At 46.4% G+C, this 27,662-nt stretch overlaps 1 protein-coding gene across 4 annotated transcripts in view; it reads right to left on the reverse strand.

The window, feature by feature from the left end:
• Positions 1-27,662, reverse strand: part of LOC115473568 (zinc finger protein 124-like) — an 82,552-nt gene that overhangs the window by 46,229 nt on the left and 8,661 nt on the right. For all 4 annotated transcript variants that reach the window (XM_030208646.1, XM_030208636.1, XM_030208654.1 and 1 more), the window contains exons 3-4: positions 15,374-15,470; positions 8,223-8,465 (exon numbers count right to left, since the gene is read on the reverse strand). In XM_030208646.1, the coding sequence (XP_030064506.1) occupies positions 8,223-8,465; positions 15,374-15,470 (340 nt within the window). The remainder of the gene's footprint in view (positions 1-8,222; positions 8,466-15,373; positions 15,471-27,662) is intronic.

The following is a 27,662-nucleotide window of genomic DNA, read 5'->3' on the forward strand; positions in this document are numbered from 1 at the left end:
GTTGGTCAAATTTTTCCACCTGAGCTTTCAGAATGGGGCTAGAAATAGGCACTCTCTGGGACCATGACTGGAGAAACCATTGGTACAGCACTGAATCCAAGTTTTCATCATTAGTCAGTTTAATTCTTTTCCTCTGTAATCCAGCTTCCTCTTCTAACACACAGGGTAAACTTTACAGCTTTTCTTCTTTCTTCCACCCTCTTTGAGTAGATTCATTGATACCGAGTTCTCTGGCATGCTGAGTTTCTTTCTTACCAGACTTCAGTTGACTGAGGGCCGATTTCCACTTATGAGATGGTTTCTCCATGATTAACACCAACCGTTCCCTGTTTCAGCCATGTAGTCAGACCTCGCCCAAAGTGATTCTCATGCATGTGCAGGGGGGTGGGTCTCAGCTGCATAGCCAGACCTCATCCAAAGTGGTTTTCATGCATGCCGACTGCCAGAGGAACACTGTTGTAAATAAGGAGGGTATGTACATACAATTCAACAGAAATGACAGTCATGCTATTGAGGCCAAAAGATTGGGGGGGGGGGGGGGGGGGGGGGGGAGTAGGTTGCAAAGAAAGGGAGCCATGGCATGATTGCGTTTTATACAAATCTGAATAACCGCAGTTTCACTGTACTACACTATACAATACACAAGCCAATTTATCACAGTACCACTGCATGCTGAAAAAAATGCAGTCTGCTGCACCTCACTACCTTTCTACCCTCATCTCCCCTTACATTCCTGCCCGAAACCTCTGTTCACAGGACAAATCCCTCCTCTCAGTACCCTTCTCCACCACCGCCAACTCCAGGCTCCGCTCATTCTGCCTCGCCTCACCCTATGCTTGGAACAACCTTCCTGAGCCCTTACGCCAAGCCCCCTCCCTGCCCATCTTCAAGTCTTTGCTTAAAGCCCACCTCTTCAATGCTGCGTTCGGCACCTAACTCTTACTGTTCAGTAAATCCAGACTGCCCCAATTTGACTGCCCCTATCGGACTGACTGTTCACTTGTCTTTTAGATTGTAAGCTCTTTGAGCAGGGACTGTCCCTCTATGTTAAATTGTACAGCGCTGCGAAAACCCTAGTAGCGCTTTAGAAATGTTAAGTATTAGTAATACTATACTATGTCCATTGACCAGTGGATGGCAACAGAGAAAGAAAGTAGTTCTTTGTGATCCACCCCTTTAATGGTATCATGCCTCCATGGGACTTCAGTATTTCACATGACAAAGCAATGGGAGGGCAGAGCATATATCATAATGGTACAGCACTCAAGCAGCTAAATCATAATGATGCATTACCCAGATCAATAAGGGATTATAAATATTTTAAATAAAAAAATTAAAACAGCAGGAGAAGTTGATCACCCAACCCAGGGACTGTAGGACTACCACTACCCATTCGGTGGCCAGGCGACAAGATAGGTATGCACCCATACCCCTTCCTTCTGCAGAACTGCCGCCACCACCACCATGACTTTGGAAAAGGTGCAGGAGGCCATGGCAAGGCAAAAAGACAGTGCCCAAACCTGAAAATGGCACCCCAGCACAGCATACCAAAGAAACTGCTGATGTAACAGACAGATCGGGATATGCAAGTAAGCGTCCTTCAGATCCACAGCCATCAAAAACGCCTTCAGCTGCACTGCCGCTATGTCCAACCACATAGTTTCCTTGCGGAATTGTCGAACCTTTAGATTCACCTTCCTGAGGTCGAAAATGGGCCGGAAGGAGCCCTCTTTTCTGGGCACCATGAAATTGATAGAGTACCGCCCCGTGTGCACCTTGAGAGGGGGACCCGGAATCACCACCCCAATGGCTAATAGGTCCTGCAATGTGGTTTCAATCGCCACCCTTTTGGTGGCTGTAGTGCACAGAAACTCCAAGAAAGGATCTCCGATGGGAGACCCAAATTCTAGCCTGTAACCATGTCTGATAACCTCTAGGACCCACTGAGCCGAGGTAATGTTGGCCCTTGGTAAGAAAGAGTCAGATGACCCCCTATTTGACTCACTGAGGAATGGACCAGCACCCCATCATTGGGTTGGACGACCTGCAATCCCTTGCCGGACTGCAGCGCCCGACCCTTTTTTATCACTACAAAAGGAAGAGCACTGCTGAAACCTGGGAGGCTGAAAGGACAATGCTGTCCAACCCCGACGATAGCAGCGAGCCTTCAAAAACCGAGGCCTCGAGGTACTAGCCCAAGCTGCCACCCTGGGCTTCTCTTCCAGGAGCCGTTGGATTTGGAGACCCCAAATCCTTCACAATCTTTTCCAAATCCTCCCCAAACAGCAGTTTACCTTGAAAAGGCAACTTGGTGAGCTGCTACTTAGAAACCATATCTGCAGCCCAATGATGGAGCCACAACAACTGGTTTGAAGTAACCGCTAAGGTCATCTGCTCCGCCGAAGCATGCATGCCAAACCTGACTCTAGCTCAGGCATAGCCCCTGCAGGAGCCACCTCCTGGTCCTGCTCCACAGCCAGCTAAGGCAAGCCTAGACCATGTAAGAACTACAAATAGAGGCCTGAAGCTCCAGTGCAGACACCTCAAAAGAGCGCTTTAAAGACACTTCCGAACGTCGATCCTGCATATCCCTCAACGCTACCCCCCCCCCCCCCTCTACAGGGAGGGTGGTTTTCTTGGTGACAGCTGTCACCAGGGCATCAATCTTAGGTAGAGCAAACTTATGGTCCACGCAGACCGGATACAGTAGGGACATTGCCTTGGCCACCTTAAGACCCGCATCAGGGTCTGTTCACCAAGATCAGCTCTTGGATGGCCTCATGAATGGGAAAGGCCTTAGATGGCTTCTTAATTCTAGTCATCAAAACATTAACTGTCACAGCTCTCTGAGCCTTGGGATCAGCAATGTGCAGTGCCTCCAAGGCGCTGGAAATAAGAAAGGGTAACTCTTCCCTGTGAAAAATACAAACTGCGGTGGAATCATCCGGTTCTTCCTGGAGAAGCTCTCCCTCCTCCATGTCATCCATCCTCAAAGAGCCCCCTAAACATACTGCAAGCGACAGGGCAAGCAAGGGAGGCTCAAAGACACCCCCTCCCCCAACACGGAGTCCAAATGCCTGCGCTTATGCGCCTGATCATCAGAAACTGGCTGAGAGGCAGGGAGGGCCCGCTTGAGCAAATAGGCCTGATGCAGCAGTAGAACAAAATCGGGCAAAAAAAAAAAATCAAAAGAAGATACCGACCCCGCAGGTATCGCAGGGACCACCCCAGAAGCAGCGAGGGACCCCCCTAGCAGCAGTGCTACACCCACCGCCGAATCCAAAGTCGCATGGGCCGAATCGGACGATGCGATCAGCAGCAGTGCAGAAACTGCCACTGCTGTAATATCCAACATGACGTGCGCATCTGACATCCCCATGTAGGAAACGCCCACACCTAAGGAGAGAGAAGTATCATCCCCCACTAATGCTTCTGGGCATCCAGCGCTGCACTGCCCCGCTGCATTCTGACATTTCTCACAGAGGGAACATCTTTTAACAGTCTCCGCTGCCATTTCCTCAAGAACAGACTGCCTGACGGGAACAAAGGAAAAAAAAACAACCAATTTGCACTCACCATGCGGTGCAGCTCAGCAGCGGAGTCTCCCAGCAGCAAGCTTGCCACCAGAAAGGTTCAGCAAGCTCCTCAATGCCAGTACTCACTCAGGCACCGGGCTCCCGCACTGCACTCTCCTGCAGGCTTGATCTAATTAGTTGTGCAGTTTTTTTATATTTTGGGTTTTTTTGCGAGCTGATAGGTTGTTTTTTTTTTTTTTTTTGTTATTTGTGAGAAAGGGAACAGTGCAGCCACAAACAAGCCAGAGAATCACTGGGAGAAGTGGGAGATCCGGGTGAGGAAGGGACCCGACAAAAAAAGTATGCCTCTAAAGATGGCTCCCAAGGCCAAACACCCTCAAACTCAACAGGCTATCAAGCCCAGGAGTACCCCTAAATCACTGAATCCAGGAGCTCGAGAGAATCTGTCCACCACCTGCTGGAGACAGAGATATACTAACTGATGAAGGGGTTGGCCATTTAATATCACTGCCTTCAGTTCAGTTTCTCTATCTCCACCTGCTGGTAGATGGATAAAACCCACCAGTTTCTGGATTCATCTGTTGCAGAGGCTAAGGAAAGGCAGGATATATATATATATATATATATATATATATATATATATATATATATATATATCCTGCCTTAGCCTCTGCAGCAGATGAATCCAGAAACTGGTGGAAAAACCATGCACAAAGCCAACCTTTCTGGCACTGCTACATATATATATATATATACTTATACATATATATATATATATATACACACACATATATATATCTAATATAATAAAACGCACCGTGAACGTTCTAATGAGGACAACGTTCTGAAGTCACTAAAACACTCCCTGAAGGGTTCGTGGTGTTCAGCCACCCAGCCGTCTCTGCCCCGCCCTCACGTCAAACGTCATGACGTCGAGGGCGGAAAAAAAAAAACCGGATCGCACCCACGCAAGGGGAGGAGTAGGGAAACATGCGGAGCGTGTTTCCCTACTCCTCCCCCTGCCGACCCACCCGTGGAAAGGGAAAACACCTCCAAAGCTCCGGAGTCCACAGTCCCGACATCCAGCACCCCCCCCCCCCCGCACGCAAAATGTCAAAAACTAGAAGCCCCACCCACATAATGATAGATCCGCCTACCTTCGCCCCGACCCGACCCCCCCCCCCCCAAAGCTGCAGGTCAAAATAAGGAGGTCCAACACCCCCCCCCCCCCGCAACAACCCCCTACTAAGCCACCCACCTTCGCGTTGCTTTGCCAGCGGGGGACCCAAAACCCCGCCAGCAGTCCTGTCTGCTGACTACGGCGTCATCTTTGGCGTTGCTAGCCTGTGCAGGCAGCCAGGGCTTCTGTGCATCTGACGTCCTGCACGTGCAGGACGTCAGACGCAAAGAACCCCGCCCTGCACAGGCTAGCAACGCCGAAGATCGCTGGAGGAGTCTGACTCACTCAGCACACACACAAGACTTCTGCTGGCGGGATTTTGGGTCCCCCCGTCAGCAAAACTACGCGATGGTGGGTGCGATGGCCACGGTGGGTGGGATGGCGGCGACCGGGTGCATCGCTGTGGGTGGGATGGCAGCGGGAGGGGGGGCATCGCGCGGAGGACACGCTTCATTACTACTACTACTACTACTACTACTTCTTCTTCTTCTTCTACTTCTTCTTCTTCTTCTTCTTCTTCTTCTTCTTCTTCTTCTTCTAAAAAGCAGGATCCTCCCTCCCCCCCCAAAAAACTGAACCATACAACACACACACACACACACTCATCCTCATCTGGCACCGCTTCCTTACCCCCCCCCCCCCCCACACACACACTTACTCACTCACTCTCATTTGGCCACACTTCCTCAACACCCCCCCCCCCCAACACACACACACTCTCATCTGCCAGCGCTTTCTGAAACCCCTGCCCCCCCCCCCACACTCACTCATCTGGCTGTGTTTCCTGACCCCCCCCCCCCCCAAACACACTCACTCTCATTTGGCCACACTTCAACGCCCCCCCCCCCCCCAACACACACACACTCAGTCTCTCTCTCTCTCTCAACTGGCAGCGCTTCCTGAAATCCCTGCCCCCCACATACACTCGCTCACTCATGTGGCAACCCCCCCCATCACACACACACACACTCAGTCTCTCATATCGCACCGCTTCCTGAACCCCCCCCCCCACACACACACATACTCTCGCTCATCTGGCAGCGCTTCCTGAAGCCCCCCACCACACACACACACTCTCATGTGGAAACACTTGATAAACCGCCCCCCCACACACTCACTCACTCATCTCGCAGCACTTACAGACACCCCCACTCACCCCTCCTCTTCCAAGCTGAAACCCCCAACACACACCCCCCACACACACCCCTCCAACACACACACACACACTCTTTCTCACTCTCATCTGCCAGCGCTTCCTGAACCTCCCTCCCCCCACATACACTCTCTCTCTCTCATCTGCCAGCGCTTCCGGAAACCCCGTACACACACACACAGACACTCACTCTCTCTCATCTGGCAGCGCTTCCTGAACCCCCCCCCCCCCCACCCAACACACACACACACACACACACACACACACACACACACACTCTCATCTGCCAGCGCTTCCTGAAACCCCTGCCCCCCCACACTCACTCATCTGGCTGTGTTTCCTGACCCCCTCCCCAAACACACACACTCACTCTCATTTGGCCACACTTCAATGCCCCCCCCAACACACACACACTCAGTCTCTCTCTCATCTGGCAGCTCTTCCTGAAATCCCTGCCCCCCACATACACACTCACTCACTCATGTGGCAACCCCCCCCACCACACACACACACACTCAGTCTCTCATATCGCACCGCTTCCTGAACCCCCCCCCCCCCACACACACATACTCTCGCTCATCTGGCAGCACTTCCTGAAGCCCCCCACCACACACACACACTCTCATGTGGAAACACTTGATAAACCGCCCCCCCACACACTCACTCACTCATCTCGCAGCACTTACAGACACCCCCACACACCCCTCCTCTTCCAAGCTGAAACCCCCAACACACACCCCCCACACACACCCCTCCAACACACATACACACACACTCTTTCTCACTCTCAACTGCCAGCGCTTCCTGAACCTCCCTCCCCCCACATACACTCTCTCTCTCTCATCTGCCAGCGCTTCCGGAAACCCCGTACACACACACACAGACACTCACTCTCTCTCATCTGCCAGCGCTTCCTGAACCCCCCCCCCCCCACACACACACACACACTCTCACTCATCTCGCAGCGCTTCCTGAAACTCTATACACACACTCACTCTCTCATCTGCCAGCGCTTCCTGAACCCACTGCCCACCCCCACCCACACACACACTCAGTCATCTGGCATCGCTTCCTGAACCCCCCCCCCCCCACACACACACACACTCTTTCACTCGCATCTGGTAGCGCTTCCTGAACCCCCCGCACCCCTCTTCTTTCAACCTGAACCCCCCCCCCAACACATCCCCCCTCGCCCTCCTCCAGCACACCAATTGCTTGGGTGCAGTGGCAGGAATCTCAGACACCACAGACAGAGGGGAGGGGGCCTGACACCAGAGAGACACAGGAAGGGAGGTATCTCTGTCACACACACACTCTCTCTCTCATATACAATGTCTTTCTGACTCTCACACACTCTGTCTCACACTGTATCACATTCACTCTCTATGTGCCACACACTCACTCACACACTCGCTTGGTCTCATACACTCACTCTCACAGAGAATCTGTGTCTCACACACACTCTCTCTCGCACACACACACACACTCTGTCTCACACTGTGTCTCACATACACACTTGCAAACACTCTCATTCTCACACACACACCCAGACTCACTCTCTCTCTCACACACACACACACACTCACACTTTCACTCTGTCTCTCACACAGTCACTCTCACATACACTCTCCCAAACATACACACTCCGAGGAAAACCTTGCTAGCGCCCGTTTCATTTGTGTCAGAAACGGGCCTTTTTTACTAGTATATATATATGTAGCAGTGCCAGAAAGGTTGGCTTTGTGCATTGTTTTTCCTCAGTGTTCAAGTGCAGAAAGTAATTCTTAAACAAAAAGTGGATGGTATTAAATTCAAAGTTGTTTTTTAGCAAATTAACATTGTCATATAGAAATATTGCTTGACCTTTTGTCTTTGTTTACAAGGAAAACTGTTAAGAAAAGCTGAAGAAAAGCCAAAAGATAAAGTGAAACCTATGGTAAGGACTAATGGGCCTGAGGAACCTCATATGCCATCCAGGGCTGAATGTAAGACATTGGCACCCATAAACAACATGAGAGCAGTGAGGTTATTTCTCACCTCAGAAATAATACAGCATGGTCCTAAAGCAAACACAAAAAGGTTCCTCTTTAGCTCATGTATTTGGTGCCTTCAAATTTTGGCACCTTAGGCAGTTACCTATGTTGCCTCTGCTAAATCTGGGCCTGCTGTCATCATAATCTATGCTCTTTTTGTGAATCTGGCAGATTGACAGTGATTGGACCTCACAATATGTGGCGATTTGGAGAAAAGAACAAGATTTTAGTTGTACTGTACGCATACTGTCAGTTGAACACAGCATGCACTGCATATATACATATGAGTAACAGGTTTACATTGTTTTCATGATCCATACCTGTGGCAAACGTGGCAGAAAAACTCTTTAGAATGTTTTCGCTTATGGCCTGTTTCCTCCATGTCTGGATGGCCATGCTTAATTTCTTTCTTCTTTCCCCATCTCTCTCTAGCCTTCTGATTTGAATGTACAAGTCTATGATGCTTGTTCATCTCACGCCTGCATTTCAATGTCTTGCCACAGAGCGAGCAAATGCAAGCAACAGTGTTTTTGTGCTTCGCCATGTGACCTTTCAGGTCAGCACTGGTTAAACAGAAAACAGAAGACAAACAAAATAGAAAAAAGTAAAACCAGTAGGCTGTGAATTATAATTTGACTGCCTAATGGTGATCACATGAGTGCTTTTACTATCCCCTATGTAACAACATGGCCTTACTGTGTTGCTTTAAAATATCTGGTAGCTTCTGTCCAATACTCACTCATATGCCACAGTACAAGTTTATACGAGAAATGTTTCTCTTTGGCAAATTTTAATTCAAACACTCTTTATTTAGTTAATATCCAGAAAAAGTACAATGATTAGTCCTCAACTACAAAAATACATAGATAATGGAATCGAACGGTACATCAACTAAGCATTTTTGATCAGGGAATTATATCCGTATAACAAGAGATTATTCTATCCTCCCAGCCCTAGCAAAACTGTGACAAATTTTAAAAATAAAAAGTGGGGAAGCATGGCTCATGGAATTCTTTTCAGTCCATGTGTGCGTACATGTTGCCTTTGTGGTTGACTCAGAGAAGAGTAAAGGGGGCAGCTCTGTTCATGGGGGTGGGGTAGTTGTGAAATGTGCAGGTACAAGCTAATTGTGAGGTACAGTTTCAGGATGGGGATAGGTTTGGGATAGAAGGTAATGGAGGGGTGGTGTTACTATGTTTCATGGTATCTAAGTTCTATGCTGCACAAGCTGGAACTACTTCTCCTACAGAAATACACCAGGTCAGATGCTCAAGGCTCCTCACTGCCAGTCCAGCTTGCAGTTACCTTCCGTGTCAGCGGTAGATTCAGACTCAGGGCCAGATGCACTAAACCTAACGAGCCCACAACTTGCGTTTTAAACTGGTTCCAGCCAGTTTAAAACACAAGTAGTTTACCGGGGGCATGCACTAAGGGCATTTTCCTTGTCATGGTAGCTGGCAACGGAAACGGAATGCAAATTATCCAAAGGCTATTATAATGAGCTGCACTACCGTTGCAGCTCATTATAATGAGATGCACTACCGTTTTTCCAATTCCCTTACCGTGGGAACCCTAACGGGAGGTCTGCACCTCTCATTAGGGCTCCTATGAGGGAATCGGAAAGGAAAAGGGCCCCAAAAAAAGGTAAAAAAAGAAAAAAAAAGCAGCGAGCGCACGTGAGGGGCGTCCTTTATGGTTGTTCTCTGCCTGCGCTTGTGAGGGACGTCTTTTATTTGTCTTTTCACAGGTTTTTTTTTTTTGTCTCCTCAGTGCTGCTCACCTTCTGTAGCTGTGCGAGAAGGGAATCGGGGACGTGCAAGTCGATCCGGAGTTCGGGACGTCCCTTTCCATTATGCTCCTCTTCCAGGTCTCTTCAGCCAATCAGAGTGCGTTTAACTGACACCAGCAAGCTAGACGCGCTTGATTGGCTGAAGAGACCTGGAAGAGGAGCATAACCGAATGGGACATCCCGATTCTCTGACTGGCTACCGAAGTAATGGTGAATGCAACAGAGCTACAACGAGTAGCTCATTTGCATTCCCTTTCCTTAGTGAATTCTCGTTCCCTACCGATTCGCTATGGAATCGGTAGGGAACGGGAATTACCGACGACTTTAATGCATCTGGGCCTCAATAGGGATACTATACATTCTATACCAGTAAGAATCGTGGTTACTGCAGGGGCGGGGGAAAAAGTCACAGTGCTGGTCATTGCAGGGGGGGGGGGGCGGCGGAGAGGAGAGGAAGGCGGTGCCAGTCATCAGGGGGAGAAGAGAAAGACAGTGCTGCTGATCATTGTGTGTGGGGGTGGGGGGGGAAGAGAATAAGACAGTGCTGATCATCGCAGGGAGAACATTAGAGTGGAAGGGAAGACAGTGCCGGTCATCGGGGGGGGGGGGGGGGGGGGGGTGAGAACAGAAAAAACACTAAGAATCACAGGGGGGGGGGGAGAAGACAAAAGGATGGTGCTGAATCATTGTGGAGGTGAGAGAGGAGGTAAAAGTCCTTTGGTAAACCTTTGATATATTTTTCAAGGGCGGTTCTAGCTTTGAAGCTCTGCATGTCATGTGTTCAAGTGTTATGTGTTACTGTGTGAAGTTTTTGAGGTGTCATCTTCAGACAAATGTGCTAAACATGATAATACTGTAATATATCAAATAAAAAAAAGTCCATGATCCTTCACTTTTTTGTCCCTTTTCTGTTGTATACTCAAAACACCCCTCTGAGGCTGTATGGTTTTTGTGTGCTGAACTAACAGCTGTTTTATTGGCTGTTAGTTGGCATTCCTTAGTTTGAAAAATCTGGTTTAGGTTTGTGACTTTTGTACCATGGACTAAACATCCAGTGTAGTGGTTCCTCAAGATCACAATAGAAAAAAAGGAAGACACACTCCACAGTGCAATACTACAACCAAACAAAAACATGTACAATACACTAATTTATTTATTTTATTTGTATCCCATTTTCCCACCTCTTTGCAGGCTCAATGTGGCTTACAATAGTCATGAATAGTGGACATATATTAGAAAATATACAATTAGTGTTACAGAAGGATCTTGGGAACATGAAAAAGATAAAGCACGATAGTAGAGAACAAGCAGATATTTTGGGATAGTTCTGAATATATGTGGAGGAGTTATGTATTTTCACATTGGTAGATCTTTGTGGTATGCCTTGTTGAAGAGATGGGTCTTCAGTAGTTTGCGGAAGTTCATTAATTCGTAAGTCGTTTTTAAGTTACACAGCAATGCGTTCCATATCTTTGTACTCAAGTAGGTGAAGTTTGACGCATGTGTTAGTTTGTATTTCAGACCTTTGCAGTTCGGGAAGTGCAGGCTATCAAAGATATGAATCTTTGAATTTATTAGTAACTAGGAAAAAATGCCCGTTTCAGAGCAGAATGAAATGGGCACTAGCAAGGGGCCCCCTCCCTCCGTCCCTCCGAGCTATTTGCCTTGTTTGCTGAGGCGTTTCCGTTTCGGCCCTCGAGTGTCATAGCTCCGCCCTCGACGTCATGACGTTTTGACGCGAGGGCAGTGCAGACACTCCAGGGCACACCGGATATCTCGGGCGCCTCAACTTCTGTGGAGGTTTCAGAACGTTGGGGTTGCCTTTTATATAGAGAGATGGTTGTGGTTAGAGCTGAATATCTGGGTTGCAATATTTGGACAGTTTTTGGCACAAAAATAAGCATGCAACACCATGATGTGCCTTCTAATCTGAAAATCACAATTCATAGGGTCTCTAAGGTTTGACTGCTTGGATGATTTGGCTGCATAATGTTCCATACCCAGAGCAGATTTGTGAACTCATAACGAGATGAACACATGATGTAGTACACCTGTGGGATGGCCCAAAACTCCAGGAAAATTCAGCTTGGAAGAAGGGACTGGTCTCTGGTCTGGATCACTGTTGAACTGGTTACAGAGAGATTACTTGTGTTTAGATCCTTGAATAGGTCTAGCTGTGGGATCTATCATCTGACTTGATTTGAAAATTATTGGATATTGTCAACTTCTCTTTCTCATGTGGTTCAATATGTTGAAAGCAGCATTGGTTAAGCAAGCCTGTCTTGAAAAAACCTACTTTGGATAATGGGGCTTTGGAGAAAGTTTCCAATATCTTATTTTTGAAAAATGGAAAAGCACCTCAGAAAAGTATTGGTATACTGAGCTATGATTATATTGTTGGATACGAAGTTTTATATACTTTCACTGTGATGAGGTGGGGGCAGGGGATTTTTAGAATTTTTAATAAAGGGTATGACATGTACTCTTGGGTTTATTTTGTACTTTTAGATGTTGTACATTAACCTGAGCCTTTTGTTAGAGGTAACAATAAAGTACTGTACTACAGTAAGGTAGGTTCAGTGATGGAGGCATTGTAAGATGTTTTTGAATACCGCCAGTAAGATGGCTCAGGCAGTGTGCTAGCTGTATCCAAATAGTCAGGCAGGAAGGTGGAACTATATGGATAGTGTCACTGAATATTCTTATAGATTGCCTTGGTATGATCCAGATAGGTGGAATGCCCATGCTCTGCCCAGTGCTAACTCTATGGACAGTTGCCAATATTCAGACACTATACAAATAGATAGGTGGATAAAATTAGGTCAGTAAAAAGGCTGTCCTAACAAAACCACAAAACTATTTTTATTTATTTATTACATTTGTATCCCACATTTTACCACCCATTCGCAGGCTGAATGTGGCTTACATAGTGCCGCAAGGCGTTAGCCAAGTCCGGCAGAGAAACGAATACAGGTGATGTTGTGGTCGAATATGGTACATTAGAGTCAGGCACAAAGGGGTTTGAAGAGAGGGAAGATTATATCGTTGGTTATGCTGTGTTGCAGAATGTAGACATTTATGTTGGGTCAGTAAGGTATGCCTTTTTGAACAGGTTGGTTTTTAGTGATTTCCTGAAGTTTAATGGTCATAGATTGTTTTGATAGCTTTCGGTAGTGCGTTCCATAGTTTTATTTCTTTTTTTTTTTTTTTTATTACATTTGTACCCTGTGCTTTCTCACTCATGGCAGGCTCAATGCGGCTTACATATTGTATACAGGTACTTATTTGTACCTGGGGCAATGGAGGGTTAAGTGACTTGCCCAGAGTCACAAGGAGCTGCCTGTGCCTGAAGTAGGAATCGAACTCAGTTCCTCAGGACCAAAGTCCACCACCCTAACCACTAGGCCACTCCTCCACTCCACTGAGTTGTGTGCTTATATAGGAGAAGATGGATGCATAGGTTGTTTTGTATTTGAGTCCTTTGCAGTTTGGGTAGTGGAGGTTTAGGTATGTTCGTGATGACCCGGTTCTGTTTCTGGTTGGTAGATCTATTTTTACTTATTACATTTGTACCCCGCTCTTTCCCACATACAGCAGGTCCAGTACGGCTTACATAGTAAAAGAAAGCATCTTACATGGTAAAGAATACAGTAAAAACAAGGAAATGTAGGAACAGTATTATAAATTGTGATGATCATAACTACTTACATTATGAAAGGCATTACAAAGGACATGTGAAAAGAACGTAATGAACTAGAATAGGGAAGGTAGACAAGGATATGATAGGTGAAAGGGAAGGAGAATGGGAGGGAAATGGTAAAGGATGGAGGGAAGAAGATGAGGGATTGAGTATAACCCTGGGGTCAGAGTAAGCATCGACGTCTTAGCAGGAGTGTCGTAGGTGATCTGGTGGAATTAAGCTGGTCCATTAGGGTAAACCTGCTTGAAAAAATGGGACTTTAACATTTTCCTGAAAGGTAAATAGTTATTAATAGCTTGGATGGGTCTTGGGAGAGCATTCCAAAGTTGACTAAAGAAAGGAGAAACTGGAAGCATAGTATGTTTTGTACTTGACACCTTTGCAGTTTGGGAGGTGTAGATTGAGGTATGTTCGCGATGACATTGTTCTATTTCTAATTGGGAGGTCAATCAGGTTGTTCATATAACTGGGGGATTTCTCCTGATATGATCTTATGGATCACTGTATGGACCTTGAAATATATTTTCTCTTTGATGGGGAGCCAGTGAAGCCTTTTTTGAAGGGGTGAGGCACTTTCAAATCTTGACTTTCCAAATATAAGTCTGGCTGCCGTGCTCTGGGCAGTCTGGAGACTTTTCAGGACTTGGGATTTACATCCAAGGAAAACACTGTTGCAATAATCAACCTGAGTGATGACTGTGGATTGAACCAGGTTCCGGAAAGTGTTCAATGGAAGATAGGATTTCACTCGCTATGAGGTCTGTCATATATCCTGGGACACTGTCGTAGATAATTTTGTGGACCAGGGTGCAGATTTTGAAGGTAATATGTTCTTTAATTGGGAGCCAATGTAGTTTTTCTCGGGGGGGGGGGGGGGGGGGGGGGGTTGGCACTTTCGAATCGTGTTTTGCTGAATATCAGTCTGGCTGCTGTGTTTTGGGCGGTTTGGAGATTCTTTATGAGTTGTTCTTTACATCCCGCATAGATTCTGTTGCAGTAGTCTGCTTAGTACCATTGATTGTATTAGATTACGAACTATTTCTCTCGGGAAGAAAGGTTTTACACGTTTAAGTTTCCACATTGAGTGGAACATTTTCTTTGTAGTGGAGTATACTTGGCTCTCAAGAGTAAGGTTACGGTCAATTGTGACGCCGAGTATTTTTAGGCTGTCTGAATAGGGTGGGTGTGGGATGTTTATGGTTGTGGGTTTGTACTTATTGTGCTGAGATGAGAGGATGAGGCAGTGTGTTTTTTCGGTATTCAGTTTCAGTTGAAATGAGTTTGCCCATGAGTTCATGGTGTGCAAGCCGAGCTTGATTTCATTGGCGATTTCTGACAGGTCGTGTCTGAAGGGGATGTAAATTGTGACATCATCTGCATAGATGAACAGGTTGAGGTCTTGATTGGATAAGGCCTTGGCCAATGGGGTCATCATTATGTTGAAGAGTATAGGTGATAGTGGTGATCCTTGAGGTACTCCACAGTCTGCTTTCTACGGTGGTGATACACAGCTGAATATTGGTCTTATCTATTCAGCCAGTGACAGTCACCACTTTCCAGGTATATTCCATGCCCTTTGCTACCTAGACAGTGGCAACGAACATATGGAATAGATTTAAATGCCACAGCCAACTTTTAAAAATCATGCTGACTACAGAATTTACTGACATGAAAATATCAAATAAAACTGCCACAGAACCACCCATTTGTTTCCTCTGATTTCAATGGGCAATTTAGCCTGACAAATACATTGTTTAAATGTATATAGATCAAAATCATCACTAATTTACAAGCATTAATTTAATACAATAAGATGTTTCATTTCAGTAAATGTATCATGCCTTAGCATATAACCCCCCCCCCCCCCCCACAAAAAAAAAAAATTTTTTTTTTACATTAGTCATTCCTTTACAAAGTATAACAACTGAGCATCAGTTCAGAGATATAGAGATTATGACACATACACTGTAAGAGTTACCTACATTCTGAAGAATTTCTGGCCACACTGGCTGCAGGGACGCCATTTTAAGTTGATGTCATGGGTGCCCAGATGTTTGTAGACTTTGCTCCATTCTTTATCTGCAATAAACAATAGGTCATGGAAGGATACAGTGTTAGAAGATGCAGAAATATAATGACTAGAATTACCAGCTATTTTCAAAAACAGGGAATATTGTAAATTTATGATTATCATATTCTCATTTATGTTAGCTTCTGGTTCAGTTTTCTGAATACTTAAAACACAGAGAGGCATATTTTCAAAGCACTTAGCCTTCCAAAGTTCCATAGAAACCTATGGAACTTTGGAAGGCTAAGTGCTTTGAAAATGAGTCCCAAAGGTGGTGAAATTTATTCAGACTTGATCATTTCCTTTCCTTAAATCCTGCCAGACCTGTCCAGACAAGTGGGTTGTGACCTTTCCCAACCAGCAGACTGAGGTACATAAACTGATTTCAGCTAGTGTTATCACCATTGTAAGGGTTGATGCTGGCTTGAAAACCTCAGTATGTAACTAACAAAGGAGATTGGACACTCAAGGGAAACCACTGAGAAGCTCAGAAGCAAATTAAAAAAAAAAAATATATATATATATATATATATATATATATAATCTGTAAAACCTCTGGAATTGATAAAACAGACAAAAAAAAAAATCAAAATCCCACAAGTCTCAGTTTTCCATGGTGAACACTGGACTGGTGTGGCAGGATTCAAGGATAGGAAATTAAAAAGTTATGAATTTCAGCTTCCTCATCAACTTGCCACACCAGTCCAGACAAGTGGGATGTGCAAGTGCTGTACCCTAACAGATGGGGGAAGACGAGGTTCCCAGTAGTACCACCCTGCCAAAATATGCATCTCCCCTGGCTAAAACATAAATCTTACAGCATTTAAAAAAAGGAATACAACAATGACTACCGTGTTTCCCCGAAAATAAGACACTGTCTTATATTAATTTTTGCCCCCCAAAATGCGCTAGGTCTTATTTTCAGGGGCTGTCTTATTTTTCAGGGAAACGTTGGGGTTGGATCGGGGTTGGCCCGCCCTCCGTCGCTCCCGGAACTAACCTTAAACGTCTCCTTTCACCTTCGCAGCAAGCAGCAGCAGGGCAGGCCACTCCTTCCTTCCGTGTCCCGCCCTCGCCTGACGTAACGTCCGCGAGGGCGGGGCATGGAAGGAAGGAGAGGTCTGCCCTGTTGCTGCTTGCTGCGAAGGTGAAAGGAGGTGTTTAAGGTTAGTTCCGGGAGCGACAGAGGGTGGGTGGAGGGGGGCCCGGCCTTGTCCGGCTCTTGGCGGCCCTGCTTTCAAACAAAAATTTGCTAGGTCTTACTTTCGGGGGAGGCCTTATATCTACCAATTCAGGAAAACCTCGACTAGGTCTTACTTTCGGGGAAACAGGGTATGTCACCATCCCTGCAGATATCCTCTGGCACAAGCACTTGCACCTCTGCCCATGACATAGCCTTGGCCCCGGTGAAGTGAGCTTGAAGCCTGCTCAGCACTGCTTTAAGCCAGTTCAATCACTGAATTTATCCAGCATGTGATGGATGATTTAAAAGCAGCCTGCTCCTTACACAGATTGTGGAAGAGCACAAAAAGTCAGTCAACTTCCAAAACGGATGGGTGACCTTTAGATACCGCATGAAAACCCTGTAGTCATTCCATTTGTGAACTCTCCAGGCAGAAGAAGCCACCTGCTCCTCAGAGAATGCTGAAGAAGTAATTAAGGTGAAATGGCAAAACTATCCTAGGGAGAAATGAAGAGGGCTACCGCATCATTTTTAACAGAAAAGTACTGGTCCCTAAAGGATAAGGTCTGAAGCTCGAAGATTCGTCTTGCTAAGCAAATGGTGATCAAGAATATTGTCATAAGGATGAGGTCCTTAAAGGACACCCTCCTCAAGGGTTCAAACTATGGCCCTCCCAAAGAACTGAGAACCAAGTTGTGATCCCACTGGGGAACCACTGGTCTGAACAGAAGATGAACGTGTTCGACTCCACACAAAAACCTCACCACACCCAAAAGCAGGACAGGCCTACCACCTGTACCATGAGAGTGCCTACCTGCCTGCTGCCTACCATTCCAGTTTTAAGCCTCTAATCCAGCTCTGCCGTTCTATCTATCGCTTAACACCTCAGTCACTACATATATACCCGTAACACCTCAGTTACTACTTATGGCCCCTTTACACATTCTCTTCCTTGCCCTGTCCCTTCCTAATCTTTTTCCCCTCCCCCTACCGCTGTCTACCACTGGAACTCACTGCCCACCCATGTCCTCTCCCATCTTGCTCACTACTGCAATACCCTACTCACCCCCGTCCCTCACTACCTCACCATTTCTCCTGTCCCCCTCCTCCTTCCTAGCTCTCAACCTTCAACACTTCCTTCCTGCCATTAACCCATCCCCATTCCTCCTAAGTGCATCCCGTCTTCGTCGCCTTCGTCGCCCTACCTCCCCCACCCTCCTCCGCACTCTCTTGCTCCTCCTCCTGCTATCCGCAGGAGACATCAATCCCAATCCAGGTCCCCCACACCTGTCCTCGTCCTATCCATGCAAACGTTTCCGGGATGTCTCCAATCTCATATCTATTCCCCTCCTCCCCCCCTCTTCCCTCCCCTTCTCATGTGCACTGTGGAATGCCCACTCGGTCTGCAACAAACTTCCCTTCACCCACGATCTCTTCATCTCTCATTCCCTTCACCTGCTTGCCCTAACTGAAACCTGGCTCTCCCCTGACGACTCTGCCTCAGTTGCGGCTCTATGCCATGGAGGCTATCTCTTCTCCCATACTCCCCGCCTAGTTGGCCGTGGAGGAGGCGTCGGGTTACTACTCTCGCCCTCCTGTAGCTTCCAACCCCTCCTCCTACCACAGTCTCACTGCTTCTCATCCTTTGAAGTCCACTCCATCCGTCTATTCTACCCGTTGCCACTCAGAGTGGCAGTCATTTACCGCCCCCCTGATAAATCCCTCCCTTCCTTCCTCACCGACTTCGATGCCTGGCTTTCTGTTTTTCTTGAACCCTCATCTCCATCCCTCATTCTCAGAGACTTCAACATACACGTTGATGACCTGTCCAACTCTCACGCTTCTCAGTTCCTCACTCTAACATCCTCCTTCAACCTCCAGCTATGTTCCACCACCCCTACTCACCATGATGGCCATTGCCTTGACCTCGTCCTCTCCTCTTCCGGCTCACCCTCCAATTTCCACACCTCAGCTCTTCCTGTCTCTGATCATCACCTGATCACCTTCACACTTCTTCACCCTCCCCCTCAGCCCCGCCCAACATTAACCACTACTTCCAGGAATCTCCAGACTATTGACCCTCCCACCTTATCATCTAGTATTTCTAATCTCCTCCCCTCCATCATGTCCTCCGAGTCTGTTGACGAGGCTGTCTCCGCTTACAATGTCACTCTCTCCTCTGCTCTGGACACCCTTGCACCATCCACCTCCCGTCCCACAAGGCGTACTAATCCCCAGCCCTGGCTGACCCCTTGCATCCGTTACCTTCGCTCCTGCGCCCGATCTGCTGAACGCCTCTGGAGGAAATCTCGCACCCATTCAGATTTCCTTCACTACAAATTCATGCTATCCTCCTTCCAGTCCTCACTATTCCTTGCCAAACAGGACTATTACACCCAATTGACTAATTCTCTCAGCTCTAACCCTCGTCGTCTCTTCGCCACCCTTAACTCCCTCCTCAAAGTGCCCTCCGCTCCCACCCCCCCCGTCACTCTCTCCTCAATCACTGGCTGACTACTTCCGCGACAAGGTGCAAAAGATCAACCTTGAGTTCACTACCAAGCCACCTCCTCCTCTTCACCCTTCAACCCTCTCCCTCAACCAACCAACCCAGACCTCCTTCTCCTCCTTTCCTGATATCTCCGAGGAGGAAACCGCCCGCCTTCTTTCCTCCTCAAAATGCACCACTTGTTCCTCTGATCCCATCCCCACCAACTTACTTAACACCATCTCTCCTACTATCACCCCCTCCATCTGTCATATCCTCAACCTCTCTCTCTCCACTGCAACTGTCCCCGACACCTTCAAGCATGCTGTAGTCACGCCACTCCTCAAAAAACCATCACTAGACCCTACCTGTCCCTCCAACTACCGCCCCATCTCCCTCCTACCCTTCCTCTCCAAGACACTTGAGCGCGCAGTCCACAGCCGCTGCCTTGATTTTCTCTCCTCTCATGCCATCCTTGATCCGCTTCAATCCGGTTTTCGCCCTCTTCACTCGACAGAAACAGCACTTTCTAAAGTCTGTAATGACCTGTTCCTTGCCAAATCCAGAGGCCACTACTCCATCCTCATCCTCCTGGATCTATCCGCCGCTTTTGACACTGTCAATCATGACTTACTTCTTGCCACACTGTCCTCATTTGGGTTCCAGGGCTCTGTCCTCTCCTGGTTCTCCTCCTATCTCTCCCACCGCACCTTCAAAGTTCACTCTCATGGATCTTCCTCCACCCCCATCCCCTTATCTGTTGGTGTTCCCCAGGGATCGGTCCTTGGACCCCTTCTCTTCTCAATCTACACCTCTTCCCTGGGCTCCCTGATCTCATCTCATGGTTTCCAGTATCATCTCTATGCTGATGACACCCAACTGTATCTCTCCACACCAGACATCACCGCAGAGACCCAGGCAAAGGTATCGGCCTGCTTATCCGACATTGCTGCCTGGATGTCCAACCGCCACCTGAAACTGAACATGTCCAAGACCGAGCTTATCGTCTTTCCACCAAAACCCACTTCTCCTCTTCCTCCACTTTCTATCTCAGTTGATAACACCCTCATCCTCCCCGTCTCATCTGCCCGCAACCTCGGAGTCATCTTTGACTCCTCTCTCTCCTTCTCTGCGCATATCCAGCAGATAGCCAAGACCTGTCGCTTCTTCCTCTTTAACATCAGCAAAATTCGCCCTTTCCTCTCTGAACACACCACCCGAACTCTCATCCACGCTCTCATTACCTCTCGCCTGGACTACTGCAACTTACTCCTCACCGGCCTCCCACTTAGCCATCTATCCCCCCTTCAGTCTGTTCAGAACTCTGCTGCACGTCTCATATTCCGCCAGAACCGATATACTCATATCACCCCTCTCCTCAGGTCACTTCACTGGCTTCCGATCAGATACCGCATTCAATTCAAGCTTCTCCTTCTTACCTACAAATGCACTCAGTCTGCTGCCCCTCACTACCTCTCTACCCTCATCTCCCCTTACGTTCCCGCCCGTAACCTCCATTCACAGGATAAATCCCTCCTCTCAGTACCCTTCTCCACCACCGCCAACTCCAGGCTCCGCTCATTCTGCCTCACCTCACCCTATGCTTGGAACAACCTTCCTGAACCCTTACGCCAAGCCCCCTCCCTGCCCGTCTTCAAGTTTTTGCTTAAAGCCCACCTCTTCAATGCTGCGTTCGGCACCTAACCCTTACCGTTCAGTGAATCCAGACTGCCCCAATTTGACTGCCCCTATCGGACCGACCGTTCACTTGTCTATTAGATTGTAAGCTCTTTGAGCAGGGACTGTCTCTCTTTGTTAAATTGTACAGCGCTGCGTAACCCTAGTAGCGCTCTAGAAATGTTAAGTAGTAGTAGTAGTAGTAGTAGAATTCAGCACAAGACTTTACTCCACTCCACTTTGCAAACAAGCTAAAATCACTACCAACTGAGCTATGCTGTCCATCAATTGCTGCTCCTCACACTTACATTTTGAATGTCCTCCAAACCCGAACATATGCTAAGAAGTGGAACACCTGCAAGCTTCAAACAGGGTCATAATGATAGTCTCTGCGTAACCCTTCTGACTCAAACGCTACCTCTCAAGGGCCAGGCTGTAATCTAAAAGGAATTATGTCCACCATGACTGGATTCTGAACCAAGATTCCCTTAACCCTTGGAAGGTACCGTGAAGGCCCAACCAAAAGACAAAGAAGATCCATATACCAAGGGTAACAGGGTCAGTCCAGAGCTATCATGATCAGGAGGAACAGATGACTGGACATCTTGTGAAGAACCCTGTTTATGAGAAGCCAGGGAGGAAACTGAAAGGCTCTTTGCCAGGGCCAGGAATGAACCAAGGCAGAAATGTTAAAGGGTCAAAAATTCACATCAGGTGTGGATGCTGTTCAAAAACACCATCCTGGAAGCCCAGGCCAAATATATTCTGTGTATTAAAAAAAGGAGGACGGAAGATCAAAAGACAGCCGGCGTGGTTAAATAGTGAGGTGAAGGAAGCTATTACAGCTAAAAGAAAATCCTTCAGAAAATGGAAGAAGGAACCGACTGAAAATAATAAGAAACGGCATAAGGAATGTCAAGTCAAATGCAAAGCACTGATAAGGAAAGCTAAGAGGGACTTCGAAAAAAAAAAAAAAGATTGCGTTGGAGGCAAAAACACATAGTAAAATTTTTTTTAGGTATATTAAAAGCAGGAAGCCAGCAAAAGAATCAGTTGGACCACTAAATGACCGAGGAGTAAAAGGGGCGATCAGGAAAGACAAAGCCGTAGCGGAGAGATTAAATGAATTCTTTGCTACGGTCTTCACCAAGGAAGATATGGGTGGGATACCAGTGCTGGAAATGGTATTTGAAGCTGACGAGTCGGAGAAACTTAATTAATTCTCTGCAAACGTGGAGGATGTAATGGGGCAGTTCTACAAATTGAAGAGTAGCAAATCTCCTGGACCGGATGGTATTCATCCCACAGTACCGATAGAACTGAAAAATGAGCTTGCAGAGCTATTGTTAGAAATATGTAATTTATCCTTAAAATTGAACGTGGTACCGGAAGATTGGAGAGTGGCCAATGTAACGCCGATTTTAAAAAAGGTTCCAGAGGAGATCCGGGAAATTATAGACCGGTGAGTCTGACGTCAGTGCCGGGCAAAATGGTAGAGGCTATTATTAAGAACAAAATTACAGAGCATATTCAAAAGCATGGATTAATGAGACAAAGTCAACATGGATTTAGTGAAGGGAAATCTTGTCTCACCAATCAACTACATTTCTTTGAAGGGGTGAACAAACATGTGGTTGATATTGTGTATCTGGATTTTCAGAAGGCGTTTGACAAAATACCTCATAAAAAGACTCCAGAGGAAATTGGAGAGTCATGGGATAGGAGGTAGTTTTCTATTGTAGATTAAAAACTGGTTAAAAGATAGAAAATAGAGAGTAGGGATAAATGGTCAGTATTCTCAATGGAGAAGGGTAGTTAGTGGGGTTCCCCAGGGCTCTGTGCTGGGACCGCTGCTTTTTAACATATTTATAAATGACCTAGAGATGGGAGTTACTAGTGAGGTAATTACATTTGCTGATGACACAAAGTTATTCAAAGTCATTAAATCGCGGGAGGATTGTGAACAATTACAAGCGGACCTTACGAGACTGGGAGACTGGGCATCTAAATGGCAGATGACGTTTAATGTGAGCAAGTGCAAAGTGATGCATGTGGGAAAGAGGAACCCGAATTATAACTATGTCATGCAAGGTTCCACGTTAGGAGTCACGGACCAAGAAAGGGATCTAGGTGTCGTCGTTGATGATATGTTGAAACCTTCTGCTTAGTGTGCTGCTGCGGCTAAGAAAGCAAATAGAACACTAGGTATTATTAGGAAAGGAGTGGAAAACAAAAATGAGGATGTTATAATACCTTTGTATCGCTCCATGGTGCGACCGCACCTCGAATATTGTGTTCAATTCTGGTCGCCGCATCTCAAAAAAGATATAGTGGAATTAGAAAAGGTGCAGAGAAGGGCGACGAAAATGATAAAGGGGATGGGACAACTTCCCTATGAGGAAAAGCTAAAGCAGCTAGGCTCTTCAGCTTGGAGAAAAGGTGGCTGAGGGGAGATATGACAGAGGTCTATAAAATAATGAGTGGAGTTGAACGGGTAGATGTGAAGCGTCTGTTCACGCTTTCCAAAAATACTAGGACAAATCAGAGAAAATTTTTCTTCACTCAACGTGTAATTGAACTCTGGAATTTGTTGCCAGAGAATGTGGTAAAGGCGGTTAGCTTAGCGGAGTTTAAAAAAGGTTTGGATGGCTTCCTTAAGGAAAAGTCCATAGACCGTTATTAAATGGACTTGGGGAAAATCCACTATTTCTGGGATAAGCAGTATAAAATGTTTTTGTACATTTTTGGAATCTTGCCGGGTATTTGTGACCTGGATTGGCCACTGTTGGAAACAGGATGCTGGGCTCGATAGACCTTTGGTCTTTCCCAGTATGGCAATACTTATGTACGTAACATTTGTTTCTCTGGGGCCGATCCTCAAAAGTTGTCATTAATAACTGCATGTGTTTATAGCCGCGGCTGAACATACCAAATGAGGAACAGTGATAGATGCTCAAAGGAAATCGCATGCGAATGAGATGTGCGGAAAATCTGTGTACACTTCAGTAGGTAATTGCCCAAAATATGCACAGAATGGTCTCATGGTAGGAATTGATGTTCTGCACATGCTCAGGCCAGAAGAACAGGAGTCGGGGGGGGGGGGGGGGTGGCAACTGAGTGCAGTAGTGTGCTCCATTACACATGAAAAAAGCAGAAATAAAATAAAATACAAAACAAGACAAGACAAAATAAAAACAGAACCTGACTTGAAAAATGGCAACAACTACTTATTGGACCCTGCAGTAAAGGTGAGCCTCATATGTGTACATTCATGGATGATTCTTCTAGTTAGTTACTTTTTTTTTTTTTTTAATTGTTCTATTTTGTATATGGCAAAAGAAGCTGCCTTTTCACATGCAACACCATCTCAGACCTGCTGGAAAATTTTGAATGTTACAGGTAGACACTCCCTTCTGTGCATCGCACGGAATGCTCATTTTAATACATTTACATCTAGTTTTCAGCCGTTGCTTTCATAAACAGTAAAAGCAGCACCAAAACACTTTGAGCATTAGGCACACAATAACATTCATGTAAAACCAGCTAAACCTGGTCAAAATGGAATGTTACAAGCCTAGTAAGGTTTGAGCTGTTGCCCCTATGTCAGGAACAACATGCTACATTTGGTATCAAACAGGACTCCTAAGTACTCAATGCTCTTAAACCACACCAGGTGATTCTTTCAAAGTTGATCACCCAGCCAAGACACTGAAATACACTGACCACCAGGCTCTGTTGCTCTCTGTAAGTAAGGATGCACTCGAATGCCCTGCTTCTTCAGGAGATGACCACCACCACCATGAACTTGGGGGAAGGTCTATGATGCCACTGTGAGGCAAACTTTCTCCCACAAGATGCAGAAGTGCAAAAACTGCCTGCATGAGGTTCTGATGGCAATGTGAAAATAAGCCTCCATGAGATCCAGAGAAGAAAAAAAAAACCTCCCTGTGTCTCACCGATGCTATCAAGGAGCATGCTTCCATCCTGAAACGTGGTACCCATAAAGAGGTATTGATGACATTAGGATGAAACAAAACAGCCCCCCCTTTCTTCTGGGGGGGGGGTCCTCGGCCTTGTTCCTGCCATGGGACCAATTATACTGCCCCCAGGTTAAGGAGCCTGCAAAAAATGTCCCATATAGCCTGCTATTTTTGAGGTGACCCATCGGCTTTGAAGGTCCAAGGATAATCTTGGAGATTCACCTCCAGAACCCAGTGGTCTGAGGTGATAAGGGTCCAATGACGGTAAAAGAAGGTAAGCCTGCTGCCCACCCAAAATGCCAAGGGGCCCAGCTGAGCATCATTGAGAGCTTTTGGGTTAAGGTGGAGATGGCGGAAGGACCAGTATCCCTTGCCCATCCAGCTCTATAAAAGCCCCCCCCCCCCTCTGTGGAACTTAGGGCCCTGTGGATTCGAGAGTTTCCCCCCCCCCCCCCCCTTCTCTGGAGCTTAGGACCTTGTGGATTCGTAAGCTGGTGCTGACAAAGCCAAAACATCTCAAATCCCTTGAAAAAGCATGACCCCCCCCCCCCCCCTTCTCCTCCTTTCCCTGTGCTCCAAGGCCGCCTGCAAGAGTGGTGCACTTGGAGCCACTTATGCCTCAGCTCTCCCAGATCCTAATGATCTACTCCCAGATTCTTCACGATCTACTCCAAATCCTGGTCAAAGAGTAATAACCAACCCTCAGAAAGGGAGTCTGCTCAGGCAAGCCTTGACACCACGGACACCACTGATCAATACTATAATCAGTCTAAATCATATATGACATCCACCAAAAAGGTCACACAAAACTCTATATGGGCTGCCTCTGGAGACACCAGTAATTACTGCACCTAGAGTAGCAGAGTCTGCACCGCATATCCCCCACACACTGAAATCTCGGACTAAAGTGCCATGGAAGAAAATGCCATTTTTTTTTATTTCTCAACATAGCAAACACAACAGCAAAGATCAACAGAAGAACATGGTGGATACACAGTGGTTTCTGCAGTGTACCCCCCCCCCCCCAACTAATACAACAGCCAGATACTAAAAGCAAAACCCCCTCCCCCCACCCACCCAACCCCTCAGAAATCAACTGGTCACAGAAACAAAGAAGATTAACTCGCAGAAGATCCAGCTCCTGGGGAGCAGCCGGTCACATTCCAGTACTAAAAGGCCCACCAGCATCACTCAAAACTACTCCGAAACAACAGAGGGCTATGAAGTGATATATATCATACCACTGGTCCACTTTTTGCACAACCAAATCAAGGTCAGGTGTCTGAGGTTGATTCCAGGCAGTAGCATTACTACTCGAGCTGCTGTCATACCCCAGCAGAATAGAAAGTCTTCCCCCATGTCTAAGTGAGGGAGTAATCTGTTCAGCAAAGCAATCTCCAAATCAGGCTGCAAGGTCCCTCTGGAACATGAGAGAACATAACAAAAACCTTTTGCCAAAACAGCGGTAAAACAGGATAGTGACACGACCACCACCACCCTTCCAACACACAAGCCCAAGTGCAGGTGAGGCTGGGCATTCCCTTCAGATGGCTGCAGGGCAACCCCAGACGGATGCTAGGCATTTCATGACATCTATGCTTTACATGGCTTTCCCCACTTGTTTTTTTTCAACCTCAGTTTTCACACTAATGCTGAAGTAGCTAGGCATCTTCAGCTTGGAGAAATGTCAGCTGAGGGGATATGTGATAGAGGTCTATAAATAATGAGTGGAGTGGAACGGGTAGACGTGAATCGCTTGTTTACCTTTTACAAAAAATACTAGGACTAGCACGCAATGAAGCTACAAAGTAGTAAATTTAAAATGAATAAGGGAAAATATTTTTTCACTCAACGTGTAATTAAACTCTGGTATTCGTTGCAAGAGAATGTAGTAAAAATGTAGTAAAAGCAGTTAGCTTAGCAGGGTTTTAAAAAGGTTTGGATAGCTTCCTAAAAGAAAAGTCTATAAGCTATAATTAAAATGGACTTGGGGAAAATCCACTGCTTATTTCTAGGATAGACAGCATACAATGTATTGTACTGTTCTGGGATCTTGCCAGGTACTTGTAACCTGGATTGGCCATTGTTGGAAACAGGATGCTGAACTTGATGGACCTTCGATCTGTCCCAGTATTGCAATACTTTTATACTTATGTACTTGGTCGTACACTTGTTCAGTTAAGGCTGTGGAAGCTGAAATCTATGAGGAAGTTTTAATGTCAGTGCTGCAAAGGATTCTAAGCATTATCCAGATTCATTTCCAGAAATAGAGGTTGGATTGGTGGTCTCTGATCTGATTGGAGGGGGAGATATTTCATTTCGTGTGATCCAATCACATCTTATGTTCTGTAATCAGCTGTGGACTATTTAATCAGTCAGATGTGCCGGGAAACAGCAGCCATTTTTACATGTTTTTGCAGGAGCATGACGATTCTGTAGCTGTAAGTACATAAGTGTGCACAAGGGGTATATTTCTCTTATACTATTGATGAAAGCAGCAGAGGGAAATGTATGAAGATCATAATTAACTTCTGTTTTTCCAGAGAACCTCTTCCCTGAGGAAGACATCGAAACTTGGCCATGTTGGCGGAGGTTCTCCTGTTGTTAAAATGCTGCCAATGCGAAAGATAAGTGCTGCTATGCAAGAGTGGTGGTTACTTCTTAACATTTTTTTAAGAAGTATTAAGCAGGAAAAAATACTGTTAGGATTTCTTTAAATCTTAAAAAAGTGCTAAAAATCCCCCCAAATTGAAAAAAGTAAGTGGGTTGATCTATGAAGATTTGTGCCTCAGCCATTTCTTTGGATGAACATTGAATATTATGTTCGTATGGTGAGAGCAGCATTACTATCTGATGATCCCCAAAAAATGAAGAT

This window comes from Microcaecilia unicolor, chromosome 1 (assembly GCF_901765095.1).
Source record: "Microcaecilia unicolor chromosome 1, aMicUni1.1, whole genome shotgun sequence".
In the NCBI taxonomy this organism is placed as follows: domain Eukaryota; kingdom Metazoa; phylum Chordata; class Amphibia; order Gymnophiona; family Siphonopidae; genus Microcaecilia; species Microcaecilia unicolor.